The sequence below is a fragment of the Monodelphis domestica genome, chromosome 6 (assembly GCF_027887165.1).
Source record: "Monodelphis domestica isolate mMonDom1 chromosome 6, mMonDom1.pri, whole genome shotgun sequence".
NCBI lineage: Eukaryota > Metazoa > Chordata > Mammalia > Didelphimorphia > Didelphidae > Monodelphis > Monodelphis domestica.
Genome location: NC_077232.1, coordinates 8,913,944 through 8,936,299, shown reverse-complemented (window position 1 = coordinate 8,936,299; position 22,356 = coordinate 8,913,944). Strand labels below are relative to the sequence as shown.

At 59.6% G+C, this 22,356-nt stretch overlaps 1 protein-coding gene across 36 annotated transcripts in view; it reads right to left on the bottom strand.

The window, feature by feature from the left end:
- NRXN2 (neurexin 2) overlaps window positions 1-22,356 on the bottom strand; it is a 173,916-nt gene that overhangs the window by 47,240 nt on the left and 104,320 nt on the right. For 32 of the 36 annotated variants that reach the window (XM_056801461.1, XM_056801462.1, XM_056801463.1 and 29 more), the window contains 3 exons: window positions 20,483-20,656; window positions 20,001-20,120; window positions 4,380-4,561 (listed from right to left, as the gene is read on the bottom strand). In XM_056801461.1, coding sequence (XP_056657439.1) covers window positions 4,380-4,561; window positions 20,001-20,120; window positions 20,483-20,656 — 476 coding nt within the window. Of the gene's footprint in view, window positions 1-4,379; window positions 4,562-11,044; window positions 12,115-20,000; window positions 20,121-20,482; window positions 20,657-22,356 lie in introns of those variants that run through there. The other 4 variants (XM_056801480.1, XM_056801479.1, XM_056801482.1 and 1 more) reach the window with 4 other exon arrangements.

Below are 22,356 nucleotides of genomic sequence, written 5' to 3'. Positions count from 1 at the left end.
AGCCTCCGTGCTATTCCTAGCACAGGGAGTTAGTTGCACCTCCTAACTCTGGGCATTCTTTCTGACTGTCCCCCAGCCCTGGAACTCTCTCCCTCCTCATCTGCCCTAGCTCCCTAGGCTTCCTCTAAGGCCTAGCTTAAGTCCCACCTTCTACAAACCTTCCTAGATCCTCCTTAATCTGCTTGTGCCTTGTCATGCCATTATATATGAGCTCTATGAGAAAAGGGACCAACTTCCTCCTTTTTTTTCCTCTCTTCTTTTTCCTTCCTCCCTCCCTCTCTCTTTCTTCCTTCCTTTCTCCCTCTTCCTTCCTCCCTCCCTCCCTCCCTCCCTCCCTCCCTCCTTCCTTCCTTCCTTTCCTTCCTTCCTTCCTTCCTTCCTTCCTTCCTTCCTTCCTTCCTTCCTTCCTTCCTTCCTTCCTTCCTTCCTTCCTTCCTTCCTTCCTTCCTTCCTCCCTCCCTTCCTCCCTCCCTTCCTTCCTTCCTTCCTTCCTTCCTTCCTTCCTTCCTTCCTTCCTTTCTTCCTCCCTCCCTCCCTTTCTTTCTTCCTTCCTTCCTCTTCCTTCCTCCCTCCCTCCCTCCTCCTCCCTCACTCTCTCCTCCTTCCTCCCTTCCTTCCTTCCTTCCTTCCTTCCTTCCTTCCTTCCTTCCTTCCTTCCTTCCTTCCTTCCTTCCTTCCTTCCTTCCCCCTCTTCCTTCCTCCTTCCCACCCTCCCGTCTTTCTTTCCTTCTCCCCAACACTTAGCCCTGTTCCTTACTGATTCTGCTGCCCTCTCCAAGGCACAGAACTTTCCATCACAAGGCCTCCTGAGGGGAGCTCGTGGTACACCCCAATAGCAGCCTGCTGTAAGCAGTCATACCTCCATATACACAGTCATACACATCACCCACAAGAGCACCCCAATGCAGGCTAACGTCTCCCCCTCTTCCTCCTCCTATTACCGTGGCCCCCTCCCCCTTTCCACTTAAGAGAGAGGAAAAGCAACAGAGATAAGGCTTCCTCGGGTCACAGGGAGGTTCTAGGCTCTGACTGCATTGTCCCGAGGACCCTCCATTGGTCCTGTCCCCCCTCTGGTCCTTAGAGCCTTCCCTCAGCCAGTGTAGGAGCTGGATTGGCCTCCCTGCTTGAACTTTTTCCTCCTAGATGCATTAAGATCAGGGAATCGGAGGCACTTCAGATAGTGTCATTGATAAATCTCAGGGACTGCAATGGGAAAAGCCCTGGATTTGAAGTCAGAGGATGAGTTCGAATGCTCCTGCTCCTTACTACCTCTGGGACCCTGGACAAGTTGCTACCTCCTCTCTGAGCCTCAATTTCCCCATCTGTAAAAGGATGGGATTGGACTAGCCCTTCCCCCCGGGCTCATCCAGCTCCAGGAGCTAGCCCTGAATTAGAATCTCCAGGGAGAAACCAAGCTGGGTGCAGAAAAGGCAGAGCGAAGGCCTTCCAGTCAGGAAGACCTGAATTCAAATCCTGCCTCTGCTGCTTGTTGGTACCTCCCTAAGGCTCTATTTCCCAGGCTGTAAAATGGGGCAGTGACCACGGCGGCTATTCCACAGAGCTGTTGTGAGGGTGGCGTCGATTATGTCAGTAAAATGCTTTGCAAACCATACAGCGTCATAAAAATGTTGGCCATGGTTGTCACAAGAACTGGGGGGCACCATGGCGCCTGGCTTCCCTTCCTCAGTATGGGAAGTCCGAAGGACAGCACCCTGGGCCACGGGCAAAGCTCGGAGGCCCTCTTGGAATGTGAGTGTCTTGAGGGCAAGAATTGGCGCTGTAACAGGGGCGTCCCTCTGGTGTCTGGCCTGGGGAGGGGGGAGCCCGCTGGCCATCCTCTGCTGGCCAGTGCGAGGCCCTGGGAGAATCGAGCCGGCTGGGGGAGGAGAAGGAGCCGCCCCACCTGTGGGGCAGCTGTGTTGTCCATCCCTCCAGAGCCCACCCTCAGATTTTGGCTGAGGCTGTCCCAGGTGCCAGGATGACCCACGGCAGCTCCAGATTCCCAGCATTCAGCTCAGTGCATACAGGAGGGCTTTAATAAATGCTTAGCCGATGTGGTTGGATTGAGCAGGGTTGGCCAAAGGGGTTAAGGGTCAGAGGGCCTCAAAGCCTCGGGTCTGGGAAGGCACTAACCCTGCACGTCTAGGACTGGAAGGTTTGCAAAACCCCGGGCTCCCCTCGGGGTCCCAGCCCCTCGCAACAACCCTGCGGGCGGCCCCACGGACAGGTTTTACTCTGCCCATTTTACAGATAAAGAGACTGAGACTCCACGAGGGGAAGTCCTTGCCCAGAGCTCAGTCAGCTGGGGAGGTGGGAGGCCGGATTCCTGGGTTCCCAGGGAGAGCGTCGCCTCTCCAGCCGTGAGCTCTGGGGGAGACAGTTCCCCAGTGCGGCTCCTGACGTGAAGTCAGTTGTCACTTCTGTTAAAGTCATTAATTCCTAATTCCCCAATTACCTCATTAGGCAGCGGTGGGGAGAGCGGGCCGCTCCTACAGCAAATAATTATGGGAGTCAAAATTAATTTGGCAAAGTGGAGCGACGCTTTATTAGAAACGTCAAATTGCTTTCCTCTTATTTCACTGCCGCCTCCCTGCTCTCCCAGAGCAGCTAATGAAGCCGTCGTGGGAGCCGATGTGTCACTGGGGGGGGGGGGGTCCCTTCAGCTACCCCTCGGGAGGGGACCCAGGCGTTCTGCCTCCCTCAGGCGCTCCCCACTTTGGGATGGCTCCCCTGTGCCCCTTCCCTTCCCCTGCCATCTTTAGCCCCCCACCCTAGCCACTCAATTAGCAGCTCACCCCCAGCCCCATAAGGAAGCCTATGGGAAAGCCGAGGGTCACCTGGGAATCAGCACAGAATCAGTGCTTGCTGACCGACTGACTGACTGACTACTGACCTAGAGGGATGGATGAGAGAAATCACTTTCTTCTTCAGGACCAGGGGAATCTACTAGCCCTCCCAGCCCCTCTGGGCACCCAGAGTCCCACCCGGAGGTCAGCCATGGAGCTATAACATGCACACACTCAGGAAGGCACCCCTGGGTTCACCCACACACACACATACACCATGACCGGTTAGACAGTCTATCACAGGACCACATTGGCAGTGATGCACACACTTGGGACGCCCCTCCACAGAGGCTCACAGATTCTCCCCCCTCTCTCTGTTTCTCCCTCTCCCTCCTGTTTCTCTCTGTTTCTCTCTTAATCTCTCTCTCTCCATCTCTGTCTCTCTCTCTTTCTCTCTCTCTTTCTCTCTCTCCATCTTTCACACACACACACACACACACACACACGCCACCCCTTCCCCCACCCGTTTCCTCCCATGAGCCCTCAGATTCCTCCCTCAATTCAGCTTCTTCATCTTTCCCCCTCCCTTCCCCTTCCAGCTCCCAGCCTAGTTTGCATCAGCTGCTACTGCCTGCCCAGTTCCACTCTGACCACAGGACCATCTTCTCTTCCTTCTCCTTTCCTATACTGCCCTGGCTGTTGAGAACATTGGATCCAACAGTGTTGCACAAGGAGGATTGGACTTGGAATAAGTAGGATTCAAATCCCACCTCTGGCTTTTGCCGACCTCATGACACTGGCCATTTCATCTGAGCCTCACTTTCCTTCTCTGTAAAATGGGAATAAGGCCTCCCCTCCGCAGGCTGCAGGGATGCTAGGTCCCTTGGGATGACATAGCTGCAGTTGTCAGGTGCCTGGGAGCAGGAGGGGGCCTTTTCTGAGAGTTCTTCTGAGAACCCAGGAGTCTGAGGGTCAACTGGAAGGGCCTTTCTAGGGCACATAGTCCAAGCCCCGCCTCCTCCAGGGGAGGGGCTTCCTGTCCTCGGACCGTCCACCTCCCATCTAAGACCAGGGCCTGGGCCAGGAGTCTCCAATGAGGCAAAGGCAAGGAACAAGTCAGGGGTGGAATCTGGGCTCAGCAGGATCCATTTTGCAGATGAGGCAGTTGAGGCTTAGAGGAATGTCACCCAGCAGGAGCCAAGGAGGTCTTGTCTGGGGTTGGGGAAAACCGAGGGAATCGTGTTTGGGGGCTGAGGATCCTGGACCGAACAGGATTTCAAGGCGTGTGCCGAGCTCAGCCCCCGGATCAATGGCGCCACATTTGATGCTGGGCTTGGACTAAGGCCAGAGGGGGCAGACCGGAAACGCTGGACAGCAGCCCCTCATTCCTCAGCGGAGGAAACAAAGGCCAGCCAGAGTCCAAGGTCCAGCGCGCCTCATGCCCACTCATAAGCCGCCAAGCCAAGACTCGAACCCACTCCCTCCCCCCTGGGCTGGGCCCTTGGAGGCTTCCCCGAGGGCGCGGCCAGGCTTCAGAGCCTCGGGGCAGCAGGGGGAGGAGAGGAGGGAAGGGAGCCCCGAGTGTGTCCTTACGATGTGCAGCTGCAAATAGTCCCCGAGGCCGGAGGCGCTGTCCACGCGCACCAGGACGGCGCTGCGCTGGTGAGTGCTGAAACCCACGGCCAGGCGGTCCATCCGCGTGCTGGGCCGATCATTGGGGGGCCACGTGTAGGTGATGAGCGCCCCGCCCTTCCCAAAGATGTAGGTGGTCCCGGCTGTGGAGAGAGAAGGAGGGAGGGAGACCCTGGGTCAGCGCGGCAGGGCCCGGGGGGCTGACAGCCGCGGCCTCGTTTTAGTTCCAGCCAAGGAGAGCGGAGAAGGCGGCCCCGGAGGCGGAGGGTCTCCAGGGAGGGAGCGGAGCCCGGGCGGGAGGGGGGGGGGCTATCCAAGGTGACATTGCGGCGGGGGGGGGGGGGGGGTCGGGGAGGCAGGTGTGTGCGATCCCAAGAGGCCCAGCCAGCTGCAGGGCGCCAGGGGGCTTTGTTCGGCTCTGACTCATAGGCCACACAGCCAGCCTCCCTCCCAGCTTGGCCAGCTCTGCCCGCCCCCTCCCCGCTGGCTTGGCCCACCCTGTGCCAGGACACCTGGCCGAGCTCCCCTCCCCAGCCAGCGAGGCCCTTTGTCTCCGGGTCTCAGAGCCGGGAAGCTCTGCCTCCGCTCCCCCCAGGGCAGGTCGGGGCTTGAGGCTTCTCTGGCCGCTGGGGAGCCACGGCCAATAGGGGGGGCAGAGAGGCGGCCGGAGCTGTGAGGCTGAGGCTCCCCCGCCCCCACCCCACCTCTCCCTCCCTCTCCTCTGCACCATCCGGCTGCCGGGGGCGGGTGTGAGGTCCCTAACGATCAAGCCCCAAAATAAACCCCATTAGCTGCCATGCTCCCTCCTGCGGCTGCCTGGGCTCTCTGGGGTGGGGGGATGCCCTGGTTATGCTCAGGGAGGCCTGACTAGGCCAGGGGCGCCCCCAAAGGGAACCATCTTTGATCCTTGGCCCATGATGGCAGCAGATGAGAGTCATAAACTGTCTAATTAAATAATTAGTCTTTGATGGCTCTCTAAGGGGCCCTGGGGGGGGGGGGGTGGCCGGGCAGAGTGGATCAGAGGAGGGAGACCCTACTGATCTGATCCAGGCCAACAAGGGTGGAGCAAAAGCCTCAGGCCGGACCCAAAGGGGCCTCTGGGAAGGCAGGAAAGAAAAGCTAAAAGCCAAAGGGCAGCAGCTGCTCCAGCTCCAGTGGAAAGTGCCCCCAGGGAGCATGGAGCTGGCTTGCACCCTGGGGTCCGGGCACCACAGGTGAGGGCTCCCTGCCCCCCCCCATTTGTAGCACAGAATGGGACCCTGAGAGCCCCTGGAAGGACCGTGCTGGGGGAGGAGCCTGGAGTGGCTGTCTGCATTCCCACTCCCAGCATGCCCCCAGCTAAGATGGAGGCCTGGCTACAGCCGGTGACCCTGGTCCCTCTGTGCTGCCACCACCCGAGTCTGGAGGCCAGCAAGGGGACAGACAGCAGGGAGGAGTGGGGAGAAGAGGCCTCCGCTGGTAACAAGCCCCTCAGCTCCTCTCACTGCAGCACGATGGAAAAGCAGCTGTTTCCATGGCAACCTTAATATCCAGAGTCCTCCCTCTCCCTCCACTCACACACTGCAAGTCCAGCATGGCAGGGAGGGCTGGGCCTCCCCCAAGAGCCTTAGCTCCTACCCCTCTCCCAGTGGACAGCTCAGACGCCTTCCTGGCCTCCTCTAATCCTGTGGTGTCCACAGTGGGATTGGGAGAGCCCCCCATCCTCTCTGGTCCTCCTCTGAGCATCCCCCAAACTGGGGAGAATGCCCCTTTCCCCTGTCACCCTGGGGCCCCGGAAACCTCAGCTCAGAGCCCGAGCAAGATGGGGCACTCCGAAGGCACCCGAGGCCCACCCAGGCCTGGACCAGAGCCGGGCCCTGCCATGTGGCCTCCCCGCCTCTGCCACGATAGCGACCCAAAGCCCTACACAGCCCCCACGGCCCGGCCCCTCTCCTGGGGCGCTGGGAGAGCCGGACACACCCAGCTCCACACAAAGAAAGAGCTCCCAGCCACAGACCCCAGCACACACGTGCTCAGACAACTGTCCGGGCAGACCCAGAGATCCGTTTGCAAGTGAGAAGTGCCAAGCCAGGGCCAGCCCTAGAGCCTGAGACAGGGAGGGAGACCCCCCTCCACAACACACACAGGACACAGCCCGTCCCTCTGGCTTCACTCCTCTCCTCCTCCACCCTTGGCCGGGGGTCCTGAACCCCCCCCTCAGGCCGGTGCCAGCAAAGCCTCTGAAGTACTCCTGCTGCAGTAGCTTCATGATGCCAGGGCGGGGCCCATTAAAGGCGAGGGGCGTCTGTCACATTGTGGGGGGAAGAGATGAAGGCTGGCTGTTCCCGCGGGGGCCACCCATCGCACCATATTCCAGAGGAAGAGACAAAGTCAGCGTGATTTCCCACCTACTCCCTCGTGCCAGGCTTGGGACAAGCTCAGGCTCTCGCCTCGCCCTTAGAGGATGTCCCGTGGCTTAAAGGCAAGGAGAGTGTGTGCCAGGGCGTGTCTACACAGAGACCCCTGGATTAAGCCCCCCCAGAGACCCCCAGGCGAGTTCTGCCCACTCTCCAGGCCCAGAGGCGCAGCCCATCTACCACTCCAGCTGAATGGCCAGCCATGCCCAGAGCCAAAGCCCTGGCGAAGCCCGGATCTATGCAGAGTTCCTACCAAAGACCCAGCACACCCGGCACCTCCTTGATCTAGAGCCCACATTCCTCCAAGAATAGGCAGCCGACCTCGTGAGCTGGAGCACCCTCCCCACCTTCTGCCCAAGCGGCCCCACAGCGCATACATTCACACCAGCCCCCCAGGAGCTAGTCTGCTGACAGCAAGGGGACAAGGGCTCCCAGGAGCCTTCCTGGACCAGAAGTCGCCCAGCCATCGGCGCACCTTCTAACCTCAGCCACTCGCCCGCTTGCCCCCTTGTCCACACACCCCTGGAAACCAGCTCCCCAGCCACGGCCTCCCAGAAGAGCCGGCCTTTCCGACTGCAGAGGGCAGGGTCCTACCCATCTCCCCCATCGCAGCCAGGTCCCCTGAGCATTAGGCCTCTGGGACCTCCAACCCCAGAGGGGATCTCTGGGTGGCTAGTGCCCTCCTTCCCCAATCCAGGGAACCATCTGTGTAGCCTTGTACTCTCTGGACCCCCCCCCCCCCCCACTGAGGCACGAGCCATGCCACAGCCAGCCAGGACCTCTGGATGTCCCTGAGGCAGAGCCCAGCGGAGGCTACTTCTTTGAAGAACGGCAATGAATGAGGAAGGGGGAATATGGGGGTCAAAGGAGGCCCTCTGCCCAGGTGAGGTGCTCTTCCTCCTCTGGAGCCACCCTCCCCCCATCCTCAGGACCCAGGGGTGCTAGATCTCCCCATCCTCCAAATCAGCAACAAGAACATGAAGCAGCTGCCAGCGAGTGTCTGGCAGGTCAATACAGGTGTTATGTAACTGGAGAAAAGGGTGGGGATGGAGGGAGCAAATCTGGGAGGGGGACAAAAGGGGAGAGTAAGGAAGAACGCATGGGGGGGATGAAAGGAGGAGAGGAGAGGAGAGGAGAAGAAAGGGAGCAGAGAGAGAAGAAAGAGAGGCTCAACAAGCAGCACACTCATGGAGATTTCCCACACTGTAATGTGAAACCCTCTGGCTCATCCCAGGAAGGGCCAGGATAGATAGAAGGGAAGCCTGACCTATTTTGGTAAAGGCCTCCCAGACCAGCTCATCCTTTCATCCACTGGGGTGGAGTCTCAAGTGAAAGGTGGTAACTTAGTTAAGGCTCAATCCAGAACAGAAGCCTTGGTTTTCATGCCCCCAGTGGGCTCTCTCTCTGTCTCTCTGTCTCTGTCTCTGTCTCTGTCTGTCTCTCTCCTCCCTTTTTAGTATTCCTTCATCTCCTCCAGGGCCTCCCTCCTCTAGAGCTTTCTTCTATCCCCCAGCATCTTCCATTTTCTCGATCTTCTTTGATTTCTTGACTTTCTTACTTCCATCTCACCATCTCTCTTCTGTCTCTTCTTCCAGGTAACCATGTGATCTGGGCAGGAGAAACAAGCCCCTTCTCTTCCCTGGGCCTCAATGTTTCCAGCCCTGAAAATGAAGGTGCTAATACCCTGGTTCTCTCCCCTTTGGCTCTCCCAGCTCTGGGTACCTTTGCTCTCACTTCCCTCAATCTTCTCATTCATCCTGGCCCACCACCCCCATTTCCCATTCAGGACTTGCTTCCAAGATCCTTGGGGTCCCCCCTCAAATGCCTGGCTTCCTGCCCTCCATCCCATCCCATCCCATGCTGTTCTCCCTACCCACGCTCTTCCTTCTCCAAGCCAAGAAGCCTGGGGTGTCTACTGGGCCATTCTGAAGACCATAACTGGTCATGGAAGGAACAGATTCCACCAAGGAAGGAGAACTGGGTTGCAAAGTGGGAGAAAAGAATGAAATTGGGGGTAGAAGATAAGGGAAAAGATGCAAAGAAAAGGCAATGGGAGCAGAAGAGCAAAGGAGAGGAAGGAAGCACATGGGAACCTGGAAGGACAGGAGATATGGGGCAGAGAGGAGGCAGAGTGACAAAGGAGCAGGGACTTCAAAGGGGGGGATGATGGAGGAATGAGCAAGGTGGGGACCCTGAAGATGGAGAGGAGAAACCAAGGAAACAAAAGTAGAAGAAAGAGGAAGGAAGGACAGACATGGAGGTGGGAAAATAGGGAGAGGACATCGGAGAGCAACAGAGATGGGACAGTTGGGTGAGGGAAGCATAGATTTGGTGAGAAAGTAGATGCACAGAGATGGAGTCAAGAGGGGCCAGAGAGGAGGCACAGAGATGGGGTAAGAGTGAGAGTCAAGGAGATTTGGGCGAAAGAATACAGTGAGAGGGTATGAGGGGACCCAGAGATAAAGGAAAGGTGGGACAGGGTGTAAAGAGAGATGGGAGATGAGGGGAGCATGGGATAGGCATTGTGAAAGGTTAGAGATGGAGAAGGAACAAGGGGACAGAGACATGGGGAGGGGGTGTGTGTGTGTGTGTGTGTAAGGGGCAGAGAAAGGAGAGGGCAAGGACAGGAGTCAGAGGATTGAGAGGAGACAAATGAGGGGAGAAGGCCCAGAGATGATGAAGGGGGACAGAGAGGGAGTGAGAGGACAGTGAGATGGGAATTGTGATGATGGGGAGTTCCATTCAATGGGGGCCAGAGATGTGGGTGTAGGGACAGGGGGCAGAGATGAAGAATGAAAGAGAGACAGACAGGGAAAGGAAGAGAGAAGAGGAGGGGAAGAGAGAGCACAGAGATGGAGGAGAGATTGGAAAGATGGAAGTGAGATAGGAGTGAGGAGGGAGAATTGGGGAGGCAAAGATGGAGAATGGCAGAGGGAGAGGAGAGGAGACTGAGATGGGGAAGAAAGGGTACTCAAATGGAAGAGAGGGGGCAGAGATGGAGGAGGGCCAGAGACAAAGAAAGAGGGAGAAGTGACAGGGATGGAGCAGAGAGGGGACCGAGATGTGGTGAGTGAGAAGGGGCAGAGGATAATGGTGCAGGGGGCCCGGAGGTGGAGAGGACAGATGAGGATGTGGACGGGATTGTGAGAAGACAAAAGTGGTACCAAATGGGGGGACCAGAGAGCAGTCATTAATAAGGCTGGGAGGAGAATGAGGAATTAAGGGAGAAGGCAGGATTGACAGGAAGGCACAAGTCCGAGGCTCGGAGGGAGAGAGCTGGGCTGAGGGTCCTTAAGGCACAGTCTGGGATGGGCAGAAATGGGGGCCTGAGTAGAATAGAGAGGGGGGGTCAGCATAGGGAAGAGAGAAGAACTGAAGAGAAAAGGTAGAACTAGTAGGGTGGGAGGATGGGGAGAGGTCTGGGAGACCCAAAATTGGGGTAAAGGCTGGCACTGGGGACGCCTGGGCTAAGGGCACCACCAGTGGGAGGGGAAAAGAGCCGGAATGTGGGGAGAAAGGGGACGCTGAGGAGGGGATGAAGGACCGGGGAGGGAGGGAGAATGCCTCCCAGATGTGGGTGAAAGAACTCCAAAGGGGTGCTGCATGAGGTCAGAGAGACGGGCCCCAGAAATGGGAGAGGATCAGAGCCAGCATAAAGGGGTGGTCAGAGAGGGCTTCCAGGGGGCTCTGGAAAAATGGAGATATGGAAGAGGTCAGAGATGAAGGATAAGGGAGGTGAGGTATCCCAGGAAGGGTCCCAGGGACTGCCGGGAGAAGGGGTGTCCCAGGGGTCAAAGACAGGGATGAGAGGATCTGAGAAATGGGTGCCTAACAGAAGCAGGGAGAGCAGGCATGAGCGGGAGGGAGGGATGTGGGTGTGAAGAAGCAGGGAGAAATGGGGCTGAGGGGTCAGCCTGAGGATGTGGAGAGCGCCAGTGGGGGAGGAGAAGGAAGATGGAGGCCAGGGAGGCAGGCGATGGGGAGAGGGGCAGGCAGGGAGGCAGACCGAAGGGGATCGGAAGCGGTTCAGGGAGGTGGCGCCCGCGGCTGAGAAGCCAGGCTAGGAGCTCAGGGTGAAGGGAGGCAAGGACGGACGAGAGCGACATGGGGGTGTGAAAGGGAAGAGATGAGGAGCGGAGCGGAGGGAGGCAGGAACGAGAGCCCGGAGAGCCCGGAGAGCCCGGCAGGGGCGAGGCCGGAGAAGGGGCTGGGGAGGAGAGGGCCACTTACCGTGCCCGCCCCGGGTGAGGAAGGGCATGCGGTTGATGGCGATGGGCACGGTGCCGTGCTTGCTGTGGAAGTGGTGGACGTGGTGGGTGGTGCTGAGGCTGGAGGAGACCCGGGCCCCGTCGCCCTCGCCCGCCCCCAGCAGCAGCAGCAGTAGCAGCAGCAGCAGCGCCAGGGCGGGGGGACAAGGCGGGCACCCCCCGGGCCCTGGGCCCCCGGGGGGCATCTCGGCCGCTGCCACCTCACAGCCCCATGGCCGGGGGCCGGCGAGGGGGGGCCTCCAGGCCCCGGGAAACCCCCCTCTCGCTCCGAGCCCCGACAGGGGGGAGGGAGGGGAGACGGTGAAGGGGACCAGATCCCGATCCTCGAGCTGGAATCAACGGAATCAACTGGATCTCGCCAGGCTCCGCGGGGCGGCGGCAACGTCAAGGTCCAGGACGCCTGGGTCCATCGCGGGGGGAGCTAGGGGTCTCCCCGCATTTCCTTCTGGCGAAGGGAGGGGGTCGTCAAAAGCCAGGGGGAGCGCCCGGGGGAGGGGGCATGGTGCCGGGGGTGGAGAGACTCTGGGAGCGGGGAGGAAGAGCGGGCGGAGGAGGGGCGGGGGGGGGGGGGATCCTGCGGAAAAAGCAGAACCCGGAGGAGAGAAGGGGAAAGGGGGATGGGGAAGAGCGGCGGGAGAGAAGAGGGCCGAGGAAGGGAGGGCCCCCGGAGGCGCCCCCGCTCCCAGGCCGCGGGGAGAGAGCCCCCCCAAAGGGGGGAGCAGCGGACCAAGGAAGGCTCCGAACCGGCCTGGGGCTGGGGCTGGAGGTAGGGCTGGGGCCGCCCGCGGACGAAGAGACTAGAGGAGGGAGCGGCCCCCTCCCCCGGGGAGGAGGGGGGGGCAGGGACCAGGGGCAGAGGAAGGAGGAAGAGGAGGGGAAGGGGCGAACCCAGGGATTAGGGAGGGAGAGGAGAAAGGGAGCGCGAGAGAGATTCCGGCGGAGGGCTGGAGGCAGCGGAGTGTTGCTGCAGAGACGGCTGGAAGGGGAGAGAGAGGGAGAGGGAGCGAGCAAGAGAGCCAGGGAGCGCGGGAGGGAGGGAGGGAGGGAGAGAGAGAGGGAGGGAGGGAGGGGGCAGGGCGGAGGAGGGACTGCGCCGCTCCCAATCTCCGGGCGGCGCTGGGCAGCAACTCTGGATGCTAGATGCGCCTCTCCTCTCCTCTCCTCTCCTCTCCCCTTCCCTCTTCTCCTCTCCTCTGCTCTCTTCCCCTCCCCTCCTCTGCTCTTGGCCCCCCTCCCTCTCGGGTCCCCTCGGTAGCACTCTCTCCCTCTCCCCCTCCCCCTCCCGATCAGGGGCCCTGCTGAATAATTGAACAGGGCTGATGCTGCCCAGCTCCTGCCTCCGCCCCTCCCCTTCCTCCTCCTCCTTCCCCTCTCCCCCCAGATCCGACCATTCCTCCCCTCCCCTCCCAAACAAGAACACCTCTCCTCCCCCCACCCCCATCCTTGGCCACGCGTGTGCAGCAAGCCAGCCTCCGCCATGCACGCGTACACACACCCTGGGCTGTGGGCACAAGCTGGCGTGCACACACGAAGAGGTGAAGGCTGTGTGCATGGCGTGCACCCCCACGTGCAGACCTGCACACCCAGGTGTGGCCCTGCCCTCCAGGCCCCGCAGTATTCCTCGTGGTTCCTGGCCCGCACTTGGGATCACCGCCATCACACACCTTGGCATGGGGGGGGGGGGCAGGGAGCCAACGTCCCACAGGTGGGGGTTCTGCTTCCCTGGGGGTGCTGGGCCCCGGTTTTCTTCTGTACTGGCACAGTCTGGCCACCCAGGCAATCCCCACCTCCCATCTACCTTTGAGTCAAAGTCCTCGGGGCAGCACCTTCGCCAGGTCAGGCTTCTGCCCAGTGTGGCTGATCCTCACCAACTCCCTAAAGACATCCATCCACAGCTGGGAGGCTCCCCACCTAGAGGGGATTCTCTTACCCTGCCCTGGGCAGCCCAGGGAGGACCCCAGCAGAGCCTGCCCAAAGCTCCCCCCCCCCAAGCCTCTCCCCTGCAGAGAGCTCAGAGAATGGCAAGACTTTAGGACCCAAAAGGCCCTCAGAGGGCATCTCGCCCAGCCTCCACACTGGGGGGCAGGAGGCTTAATGAGAAAGCAGCCCACCTGTCCCTCCCTAACAAAGGTCCCCACCCTGAGGTGCCAGCAAATTCAATGGGGGACTCCATGGATCATCAGCCAGGCACACAGAGGTAAACTGAGGTCTGGTTACACTGAGGGACTTCACAGAGCTGGTAAAGGGGGGAAGTGAATTCCAAACTGGACCGGCTGGCTCCAAACACGGGAGTGGGTGTCTGAGGAGAGCAGTTGCTGTCCGTTCCCACGCCCTCACTGTTACTGAAGGCTAGTGGGCAGCTCCCACCCCCCCTACTTGAAGAGAGAGAGTGGGGGGGGGGGGACGGACAGACAGAGAGAAAAAGAGAGAGACAGAGGGAGAGAGACAAAGAGAGGGAGAGAGACAGAGAGGGAGAGAGAGAGAGGGATAGGGGTGGGAGGGACAGACGGACAGAGAGAAAAAGAGAGAGACAGAAAGATAGGGAGAGAGAGAGACAGAGGGAGAGGGAGGGAGGGACAGACAGAGAAAGAGAGACAGAGACAAAGAGGGACAGACAAACAGACAGACAGACACACACACACACCCAGAGACACACACAAAAAGCCAGAGAGAGGGAGGGAGGGACAGACAGAGACAGAGATACACACAGAGAAAGAGAGACACAGAGAGACACAGAGAGAGAGAGACACACACAGAGAGAAAGAGACACACACGGGGGGGGGGGGCGGGGAGGGGGGGGGAATAAAAGAAATGAGCCTGAGGAAGGGAGGGAGGAAGAAAAAAGGAGAGAGGATGGAATGGGTGGAGAAGAGCCAGTAGGGGCTGTTTTCTTTTTTATCGATTTCAAATTCATTTTGGAGAGGGGAAAAAAGACAAAAAGAGCCCCGCGAGGAGCACTCTCCTCCACCCGGTGCCCCAACGGAGGGGAAGCCCCTGAGCACCCAGTTCCACCTAGGTCTTCTGGGTTCTCAGCCTGCAGAAGCTGGTACCCTGAGATGTAAAAAGGCTGTGTGGGTGGAGGGAAGGAAGGTGGGGGGAGAGGAAGGGAGTCCCAGCCCCCCCCTCCCTCAGTTACTTCTCGGAGGAGGATGAGCCCCCGAGGGTGGGAAGGAGGGCGGGAGTGGACCACGATTCGGTCCTGCCCTCTCCCCATGGGCCACCTTCCTCTTCCTCATCCCCAAGGCCTTGGGCTCTGGGATATTGACTGACACAGCTCAAAGGAGCCGCCAGCAAATTTATGGCCCCGGAGGGAGGGAGGGAGGGAGGAGCCGGTGGTGAGAGCAGAGGAAGGGGAACCGCCTGGAGGCCAATCAATACCAGTGAGTGGGAACCGGAGGAGAGAGACTGGGAGGGGGGGAGGAAGAGGAAGGAGCGGGGTGGTAAGAGCGCCTGAAGGGAAGACAGGGGAAGAGACGTCCTGGGAGTAGATTCCGAGATTCGGAGAGCGGCAGAGACAGAGGAGGAGAGAGGCTAGGGGAGACCTAAAGGAGGTCAGAGAAGGAGAGACAGCTAGGCAGACACCCAAAGAACCGAAGCGCCTGCGGGAGGATGGAGACCGAGAGAGGCAGCGAGCATGCCCAGATGGGTGTGTGTGCGAGCGGGAGGGGTGGGGGCGGGGCTGTAACCCAGTCCCAATCCCAGCTTTAGGATTGCGGCTCCGGATGCTATCAGCGCTTTCTCTCACTCTTGTTCTCTCTGGATGCCTCAGTTTCTCCCTCCCTGGGGAGAAGTAAATGTGCGCCTCCACGAAGCTGAGCCGCAACCCCCCACCCGGCATTGGGAGCTTCCTGCCTGGCCAGTCCCAGAGGAGCCCAGGGCTGCTTTCAGTCAACACGTCTACCCCAGCTCCTTTCCCAGTCACAACTGGTCCCACTCCCTTTCCTTAAAAGACCCCCGTGAGCCGGACAGTCCAAGAGGGACCAAGGTCCAACTCCCACCTCCCACTGGTGCCAGGTGACCATGGCAAGGTCACTAGACCTCCCTGATCCTCAGTTTCTTCATCTGTAAAATGAGGACAATACCACCTCCTAGGACTGTGGTGAGGCCAAATGATGCTGGCAAAACCTTAAAAAGTCCGTTTCCTTATCTGTAAAATGGAGTAACTGGACTAGATGGCTGCAAAGGTCCCTTCCAGCTCACACCTCTGAATCCGAAGCCCATTTACTAGTTAAGGAAATTCTAGCTCAGAACTTGGCTGGGTCACAGGGCTAGCAGGAGGTCTAGAAGGCCCTGAATTCTCTCCTGTGACCTGCTGTTTCCTGCCCCCAGGTCTTTGCACTGGAGCAGCCGGCCTTGCTTCCCCTAGTAGAAGTCCTCACTTCCCTCAAGACTCATCTGGGATGCCACCTTCAGCATCGTTTCCATATCTCCCCCCAGCCCAGCCCTGCCCAAGCACTAGCGAGGGCCCTCCCTCCTAAAACAGCCTGATATTTTTTCTTTTTTTTTCTTTTAACCCTTTACCTTCCATCTTGGAATCAATACAGTGTATTGGTTCCAAGGCAGAAGAATGGTAAGAGCTAGGCAATGGGGGTGAAGTGATTTGCCCAGGGTCACACAGCTGGGAAGTGTCTGAGGTCAGATTTGAACCCAGGACCTCCCGTCTTTAGGCCTGGCTCTCCATCCACTGAGCTACCCCCAGCTGCCCCCTCAGATATATTTTCTATTTAGTCTCTATGCTTTTGTACACAGAGAGGCAACCGGGGGCAGAAAAACCAAATCCTAACCCCACCTTTTCATACCTCCTGACTTGTGTGACCTTGGACAAGTCACTTAACCTGCTAAAAATGGAAACCTCCTCACCTGGTGCTGATGAAGTGGTAAGTCAGATCCAATCCAAAGAAAGATCACTGTAGAGCTCTGTACATGCTATTTAACCTGATAGAATGTAGACTTCGAAGGCAAGGATTATTTATTCTATTCTTATCTTTGTATACCCAAGGACCTGCACAGTACTGCCACTTAGTAGGAACCTAATAAATGCTTCTTGGTTCATCAATTATGCTGTGCCCTTCAGATTACTGGTGGGGAAACTGAGGCAACAGCCTGGGAAGGGCTTGCTTTTGAAGTCCCTGCAAATCCTACTTGACCAAAAGCTCCAGAGCTCTTCCTTTCATGCCCACCTGCCCTCAATGGCCTGAGAAGGAAGGGGGTAGGTAGGGAGCCTTGGATTCCTTCCCATAAGCCCCATCTCTTGGCCCCCCTCCAATAAACTCTTCCCACACCTCCAGTCTCATCCCCAGACAGAATAACCACTGGAAAATGCACTCTTCAGAGCCCTGGAAGGCTAGAAGCCAGACCCACCGTGCTCCAGCAAAGGCAGGATCCCTAAACCCTCCTCCTCCCCAGGGTTCTGAGTGTCACTGTGCCCTTCACCACTATGCCCAAGGCCTGCAATGTCCCCCTCCTCCATCTCTCCCACCTGAGCCCCAGCCCCAGAGCAGCAGCACTGGCATGGGCATCCCCCCTGGTGGCCAGAAGATGCAGAGCTGGAAGAGCCCTCTGAAATCCTCTGGTCCAGCCGTTGATTTTGTAGATTTGGAAACCAAAGAACAGAGATAGAGACTTGCCTGAAGGCACCCAAGGGATGGGGGGGGGGGGGGAGTTGGGATTTGAACCCTGGTCCTTTGGCTCTCCATTTTGTTCTGCTGCCTTTGTAGCTGACAAAGTCTCCACCTAGGTGTCCTCACGCTGGTCCCTAGGCTCCCTTAACACTGGCAGGTAAAGGTCATTCAGCTGAAAGGAGATGGACCCTTTCATTTTATGGATGGGGAAACTGAGGCCAAGATACCAAGTGAGTTCTTGCCTAGGGTACTATGTGTTAGGATCTTAGACCCTAGCCCTAGAGCTGAAAGGGACCTCAGAGGCCATCAATTCAAGCCCTTCATTTTGCAGATGAGGAAACTGAGGCCAGGGGAGGTGGTCTGGCCAAGGGCACAAAAGAAGCAGACTTTGAACCCAGGTCTTCTCCTCCATACATAGCCAGTGTTCTTCCCACTATGCCAGAGGGAAAATACGAGCCAAGTGGAGATTTGTGGGGTGTCTGTGATGCTGGGGAACAGGGAGACACCAAGGGAGGTCACTGCCAAGCCCCACCTCTCTAAGGGGCCAGATTTTGGACTGGATTTTGGATTGCAGGTCCAGCAAGCAGCAAGTTTACCTCATCCGTACAGACTGGCACCCAACTTCTCCTCCGTTCCCTTCACACACACACACACACACACACAGGCACATGGCAAGGGCAACAAATAGCCAGACGCCCACTCTGGCACTTTGGTGATTGTCGTGAGGCTCTCCCCTCCCCTATCCCAAGTGCCGAATTTCACCATCTCAAGAGCCTGAGCAGCTGCCCCTCCGGCCTCTGTCCTCTGCCCAAGATGTGACCCGGAAGGAGCCTTAGATTCCAACCCCCTCATTTGCGGTTGCGGCAAACAGAAGTGAAGTGACTTGCCCAAGGTCACACAGCTACTAAGTAGCAGGGTCAGAATTTGAACCCAGATCTCTCTGTTTCAAATCCAAGGCGGTTCTCATTATATACACACACACATCTCAAAGGCAGCCCCATTCCAGTAGGAAATGGCACAACGGACTCAATCACGATTGCCTCCCCCCTTCCCATGCCACATAAAAAGGCCGATCAGAGAGTATCCCTGATGAGAAGAGCCGTGAAAGCAGGTTGCACTCTGGGAAATCCTGCACCAAGTCCACTTGCAATACAAGGACGGGGAAGCTCTATGGAAGCCATGCTTTGCTGCCTCCTCCCCTCGACGGGTTGGGATGCCAGGTGGGGAGATCGGGCCATGGCTGGAGATGGCACAGACTGCCCCGGTGAGGGCACCTTGGAGGCCCGGACACATGGAATTTCAGAGACTGAAAAGGATCTCAGCCACATCCCAGCTAAGCCATCCACCCCAGGAGAGTCCCTGGGCTACAAGGGAGGCTCTCCCATTGGGTCCAGCTTCCGGACAAGAAGGGGCCCAACTTGCCCCGGGGTCAGACAATGAGTGAGTGTCCGAGCTGGACTCCTCTGAAGGCCTTCTGGGCCAGGGATCTGCGCCAGCCCAGACTACAGTCCACAGAAGGAATTATGGGAGGCTCAGGGGACGCTGGGATTCCGGGCTGGCCGGACCGGGAGAAGGGCTGTGCTGCGAATGAGATGACCAGGACACAGCTGTGTGCACCGGTGTGGGGGGCTGAGCGCTCCTCCGCCCTGCCGGGCTGTCCCCAGCTCTGTGGGTCGCCTCATCCAGGCCCCCCCAAGAGAGAAAAAGGGCTGCTGCCCACTGCCAGAACAGGCAGAGGATCAGGGCCGCCTCCCTCCCAGCCTCACCTGGGCAGCCCAGGGGAAACAGCTGCCCACGTTGGCCTCCTCAGGGGAGGGACCAGTTAAGGAAGAGTCAAGGAGCCAAAGGCCTGATGGGGGATGCCTGGCTTTGGAGTCCTCTGGGGGGTCCCCAGGAAGATGGGAGCGCTTTGAAAGGAGGGCCCCTTTGGTTGGAGTCCTTGTATCCCTGGCCCCTGGTATGCAGTAGGCGCTCAATCGATGCCTGCTGGATTGAACCAGTGTGGCCTCTAGAGAATGTGCCTGGGCTGCTCTGCAGAGCATAGGAAGCAGCCGGCTTCTCCTGGCTGGTGGCAGCGTCCATGAACCGCAGGAATGGCCCGGGTGCGAGAACACACACGGAAGCTCATCCACACGCAGGGAAGGGCTGGGGCAGGCACACGCCGGCGGGCGCCTTTCTCTGGCTCCTCTCTTGGCGTCGGCTTCCTGTCCTGCCCCCCTGACTGGCCTGGCCACCCCCCCCCCCCTCTTCTTTCTCCACGCGCTGTCTCGTCCCTCTCGTCAGCTCGCCAGGGTTCAAGTCCCAGCTCTGCGCAGGATTCCCAGTTGTCTACCCCGAGCCAGGCCGCTCTGCCATTGGCCACGGGAGCCCTGGAACTCGCGACCTTCCCAGAATTCTCCTGTTTCGGGGGGCAGAACCTCTTCTACGGGGCGGGCAGGGGCCAGACGGCCTTCCCGGCCTTCCCTGCCGTGCTTCCGGCAGCCCCATCTTTCTGGTCCTCGGCTGGCTCCACCCTTCCCTTCGGGCTTGGAGTTTAGAGCAAGCATTGATTCCGGGGCAGAAGACGGGCCACCGGGGCGACGGGACGTGCCAGGGTCACCGCCGGGAGGTGTCCGAGGCCGGATTTGAACCCGGCTGCCCCGACTCTCCCCCGTGCTCCCTCGGCGCCTAGCCCAGTGCCCGGCACACAGCAGGCGCGATACGATACTTCTTGGACTCTCTCCATCGCGCCCATCCTAGTTCACCTCACCTTTCCCTGGGTCCCTCCCAACATTCCCACAGCTGGCCCCGCCTCACCTTCTCCTCATTGGTCTGAGGACTCCATCCATTCCCCACCCAAGGCCACGCTCCACCTTAAATTCCCCGGAAGGCATCTTCCTACAGTAAGCCCTCCCTGATTTCTCCAGCTGCCGCATCTCCCCACACCCATGTCCTCGAGCTGAGTCACTGGCTATTTTGCACCCTGGCACCGCCCACACTGCTTAGCATACAGCAGGAGCTTAATCCGGACTGATGCCTGTCTATGAGTGTCGCAGTGCCCCGACATCCCAGGCACAGATGCACACGCTTGGGCACACTCGTGCCCGTGTAGCCTGAGGGAGTGCGGGCGCGTCCGTGAGGGGGCTCCTCTGTGGGCGGCACCCTGGGGTGCACTTGGCTCTGGCTGGGATTTCGGGGACTCCTCCTGGCACAGCCGCCCTCCGTGCTGGCAGCATGGCGGGTGGGCTCCCCCTGGCTCTCTCCCCGCAGAGGGGCCGGGACGCCCCTCCCCCTAGCCTCCCCGGCCTCCCCACTTACGGTCATTGCAGATGGGGCCCCCGTAGGAGGTCATGGTACAGTCACAGGTGAAGCCGTCCCATTGCTGCAGGCAGACGCCCTGATTGGCACAGGAGTCCTCGGTGCAGGTGGTGCTGGGGCCTGCAAGGGGCAAGGGGGGAGGGGCACCCCGGGCTCAGCTCATGGGGAGCCCCACCCCCAATTCCACAGCAGCACAGAGAAGCCTCCTGGCTCCGAGGGAAGACCCCCCCAAACTGAGGGCCCCCCAGTGGGGCTCTGGGCTGAGGCCCAGGGAGAGGCCACCCGAGGGAGAGGCTGGGCCTTCTCCGGTCAAAGGGTCAGAGAAAAACAGTGAAAGCCTATCCGAGCCAGCCTGGCCCCTCCTTTTAAAAAGGAGGAAACTGAGGCTCGGGGAGAGGTAAGAGCAGCTCCCCCCCAGGACTCCCAGCATGCGCGCTGCCCAGCCAGGGGGGCTCCCGGTCCCCGGAGCGGCCGGCGCTCACCGTCACAGCCCCTCTCCACCTGCCCGATCCGGTGCAGGGCGTCAGCGATGAGGTCCGGGAGGCGCCCATTGAGGTCCACCGAGGCCAGGCAGCCCTGGAAGCCGTCCCGAGAGGCCACCAGCTTGGGCAGGTTGTTGAACATGTTCTTGCTCAGGCCGCCGATGTACAGCTCTCCTGCAGGGGCGGGACGGGCCGGGGCTGGAGCTCGGGGCCTCCCGAGCCGTCCCAGGGGCTCCCAGGGCACCTTCCCTCCGGGGGACCCAGGCCTCCTCCCTCCCAGCCCCAGGCCCCAACCGGAGCCTGGGCTGCCCTCCGTCCGCTTGTGGGACCCAGGCCTCCTCCCTCCCAGCCCCAAGCCCCACCCGAGCCTGGGCTGCCCTCCGTCCGCTTCCCCTTCCCTCCCGGAGGAGCCCGGCGGCCGCGTCCCAGGAGGGAGACAGAAGCAGCCCGAGCCACCAGCTCAGCACTGCCTTCCCCTCTTGCAGCTCCGCCAGTCATCAGAGCCTTTCGGAGGGGCCCCCCTTCCCCCAGCCCCCCACTGCTCCTTCCCCAGGTCTCCCTGAGGCTCCCCAGAGGGGCGGCCCTAGACACCCTCATTTCTTCTTCTTCAACCTGTCCCACCACCTGCGGGAAGAGGGGGAACGAGAGGGAACACGCACATCCGTGCTGCTCTACTAAGCCCTTTACAGTGATTATTCTCTCTTGACCCTCACCACCACCTTGGGAGGTGGGTCCTGTTATGAGGTCCATTTACCAGATGGGGAAACTGAGGCAGACAGGGTTAAGTCACTAGCTCAGGGCCACACATCCAGATTTGAACTTGTGTTCCTGATGCCGGGCCTGGTGCTCTATCCACTACTCGTGGTCTCTAGAGGAGCCATTTTTTGCCTTGATGCCCTCCCCTCCCCTCATCATGGGATGCCCTGTCTTCTGCTGAATTGAAGAGGTTCAGGCATGCCCCACTTGGTCCAGAGGGCAGAAATAGTTGCTGGATGTCCCCCAAAACTTCCTAACAATGACAGATATTGCCCTGTAGGTAATGAGTTCCCCGTCCCCAAAGGTCTTGAGGAAGAAGCTGGCGGGCCAGGGCCAGCCCACCCACATTCTTGGCAGAAGGTGGTGGCGGGCTGAGGCTGCTCCCATGTGTGTGGAGCCCCTCACCCACGCGCAGCCGGGAGGCGGGTCCCACTGCCCCAAGCAGCAGGAGCTCCCTCCCTCCCCGAGACAAGCTGCTGAGGCTATTTTGGGCCCTCGGCTGCTCCACCAGCCCACACCTCTACCCACACTGCGGCCCCCGCGCTTGCACGGATAACGGAGAGCTGACTCAGTGTGCCGGCGGCAAGCACGCCACAGGAGCGGGACTTCCAGTGGGAGGCAGGCTCAGAGGCTGGGGGGAGCCCAGGATGTGGCCTCAAGAGCTGGGTTCAAATGATGCCCCGGCAACCTGCTGCTTGGCCCGAGGCAAGTCGCTTCGGCTTCCCAGGGCTTCCCAGGAGAGGAAGAGGAAGAGGTCTGGACGGCCTCCCTGAGGAGGCTGTAGTGGGAAGAGCTTCACTGGCTCTTGGAAACAGCAGCGGTTGCCATTGACTCATCGATCAGGACTTGGGCCAAGCTCGAGGCTGTTCCGGGCTCTGGCAGGGGGTAGCTCTCCGCCACTTCTCCCAGGGAGAGTTCTGGGCCTGGAGTGCCGGGACCGGGGAACCCTAGGCCGAGGACAGGAAGGGACCTTCGAGGCCATCTCAGTGGGAACGCTTGCTGGCTGTGTGACTTGGGCCAAGGTGTTCCCACCTGTAAAATGGGCACTTCATGAGGGAGCAGGTCTCTGAGCAAGCCTGAGCCCAGGGACGAAGGAAGCCCTAGGGCCGCACGCTGGT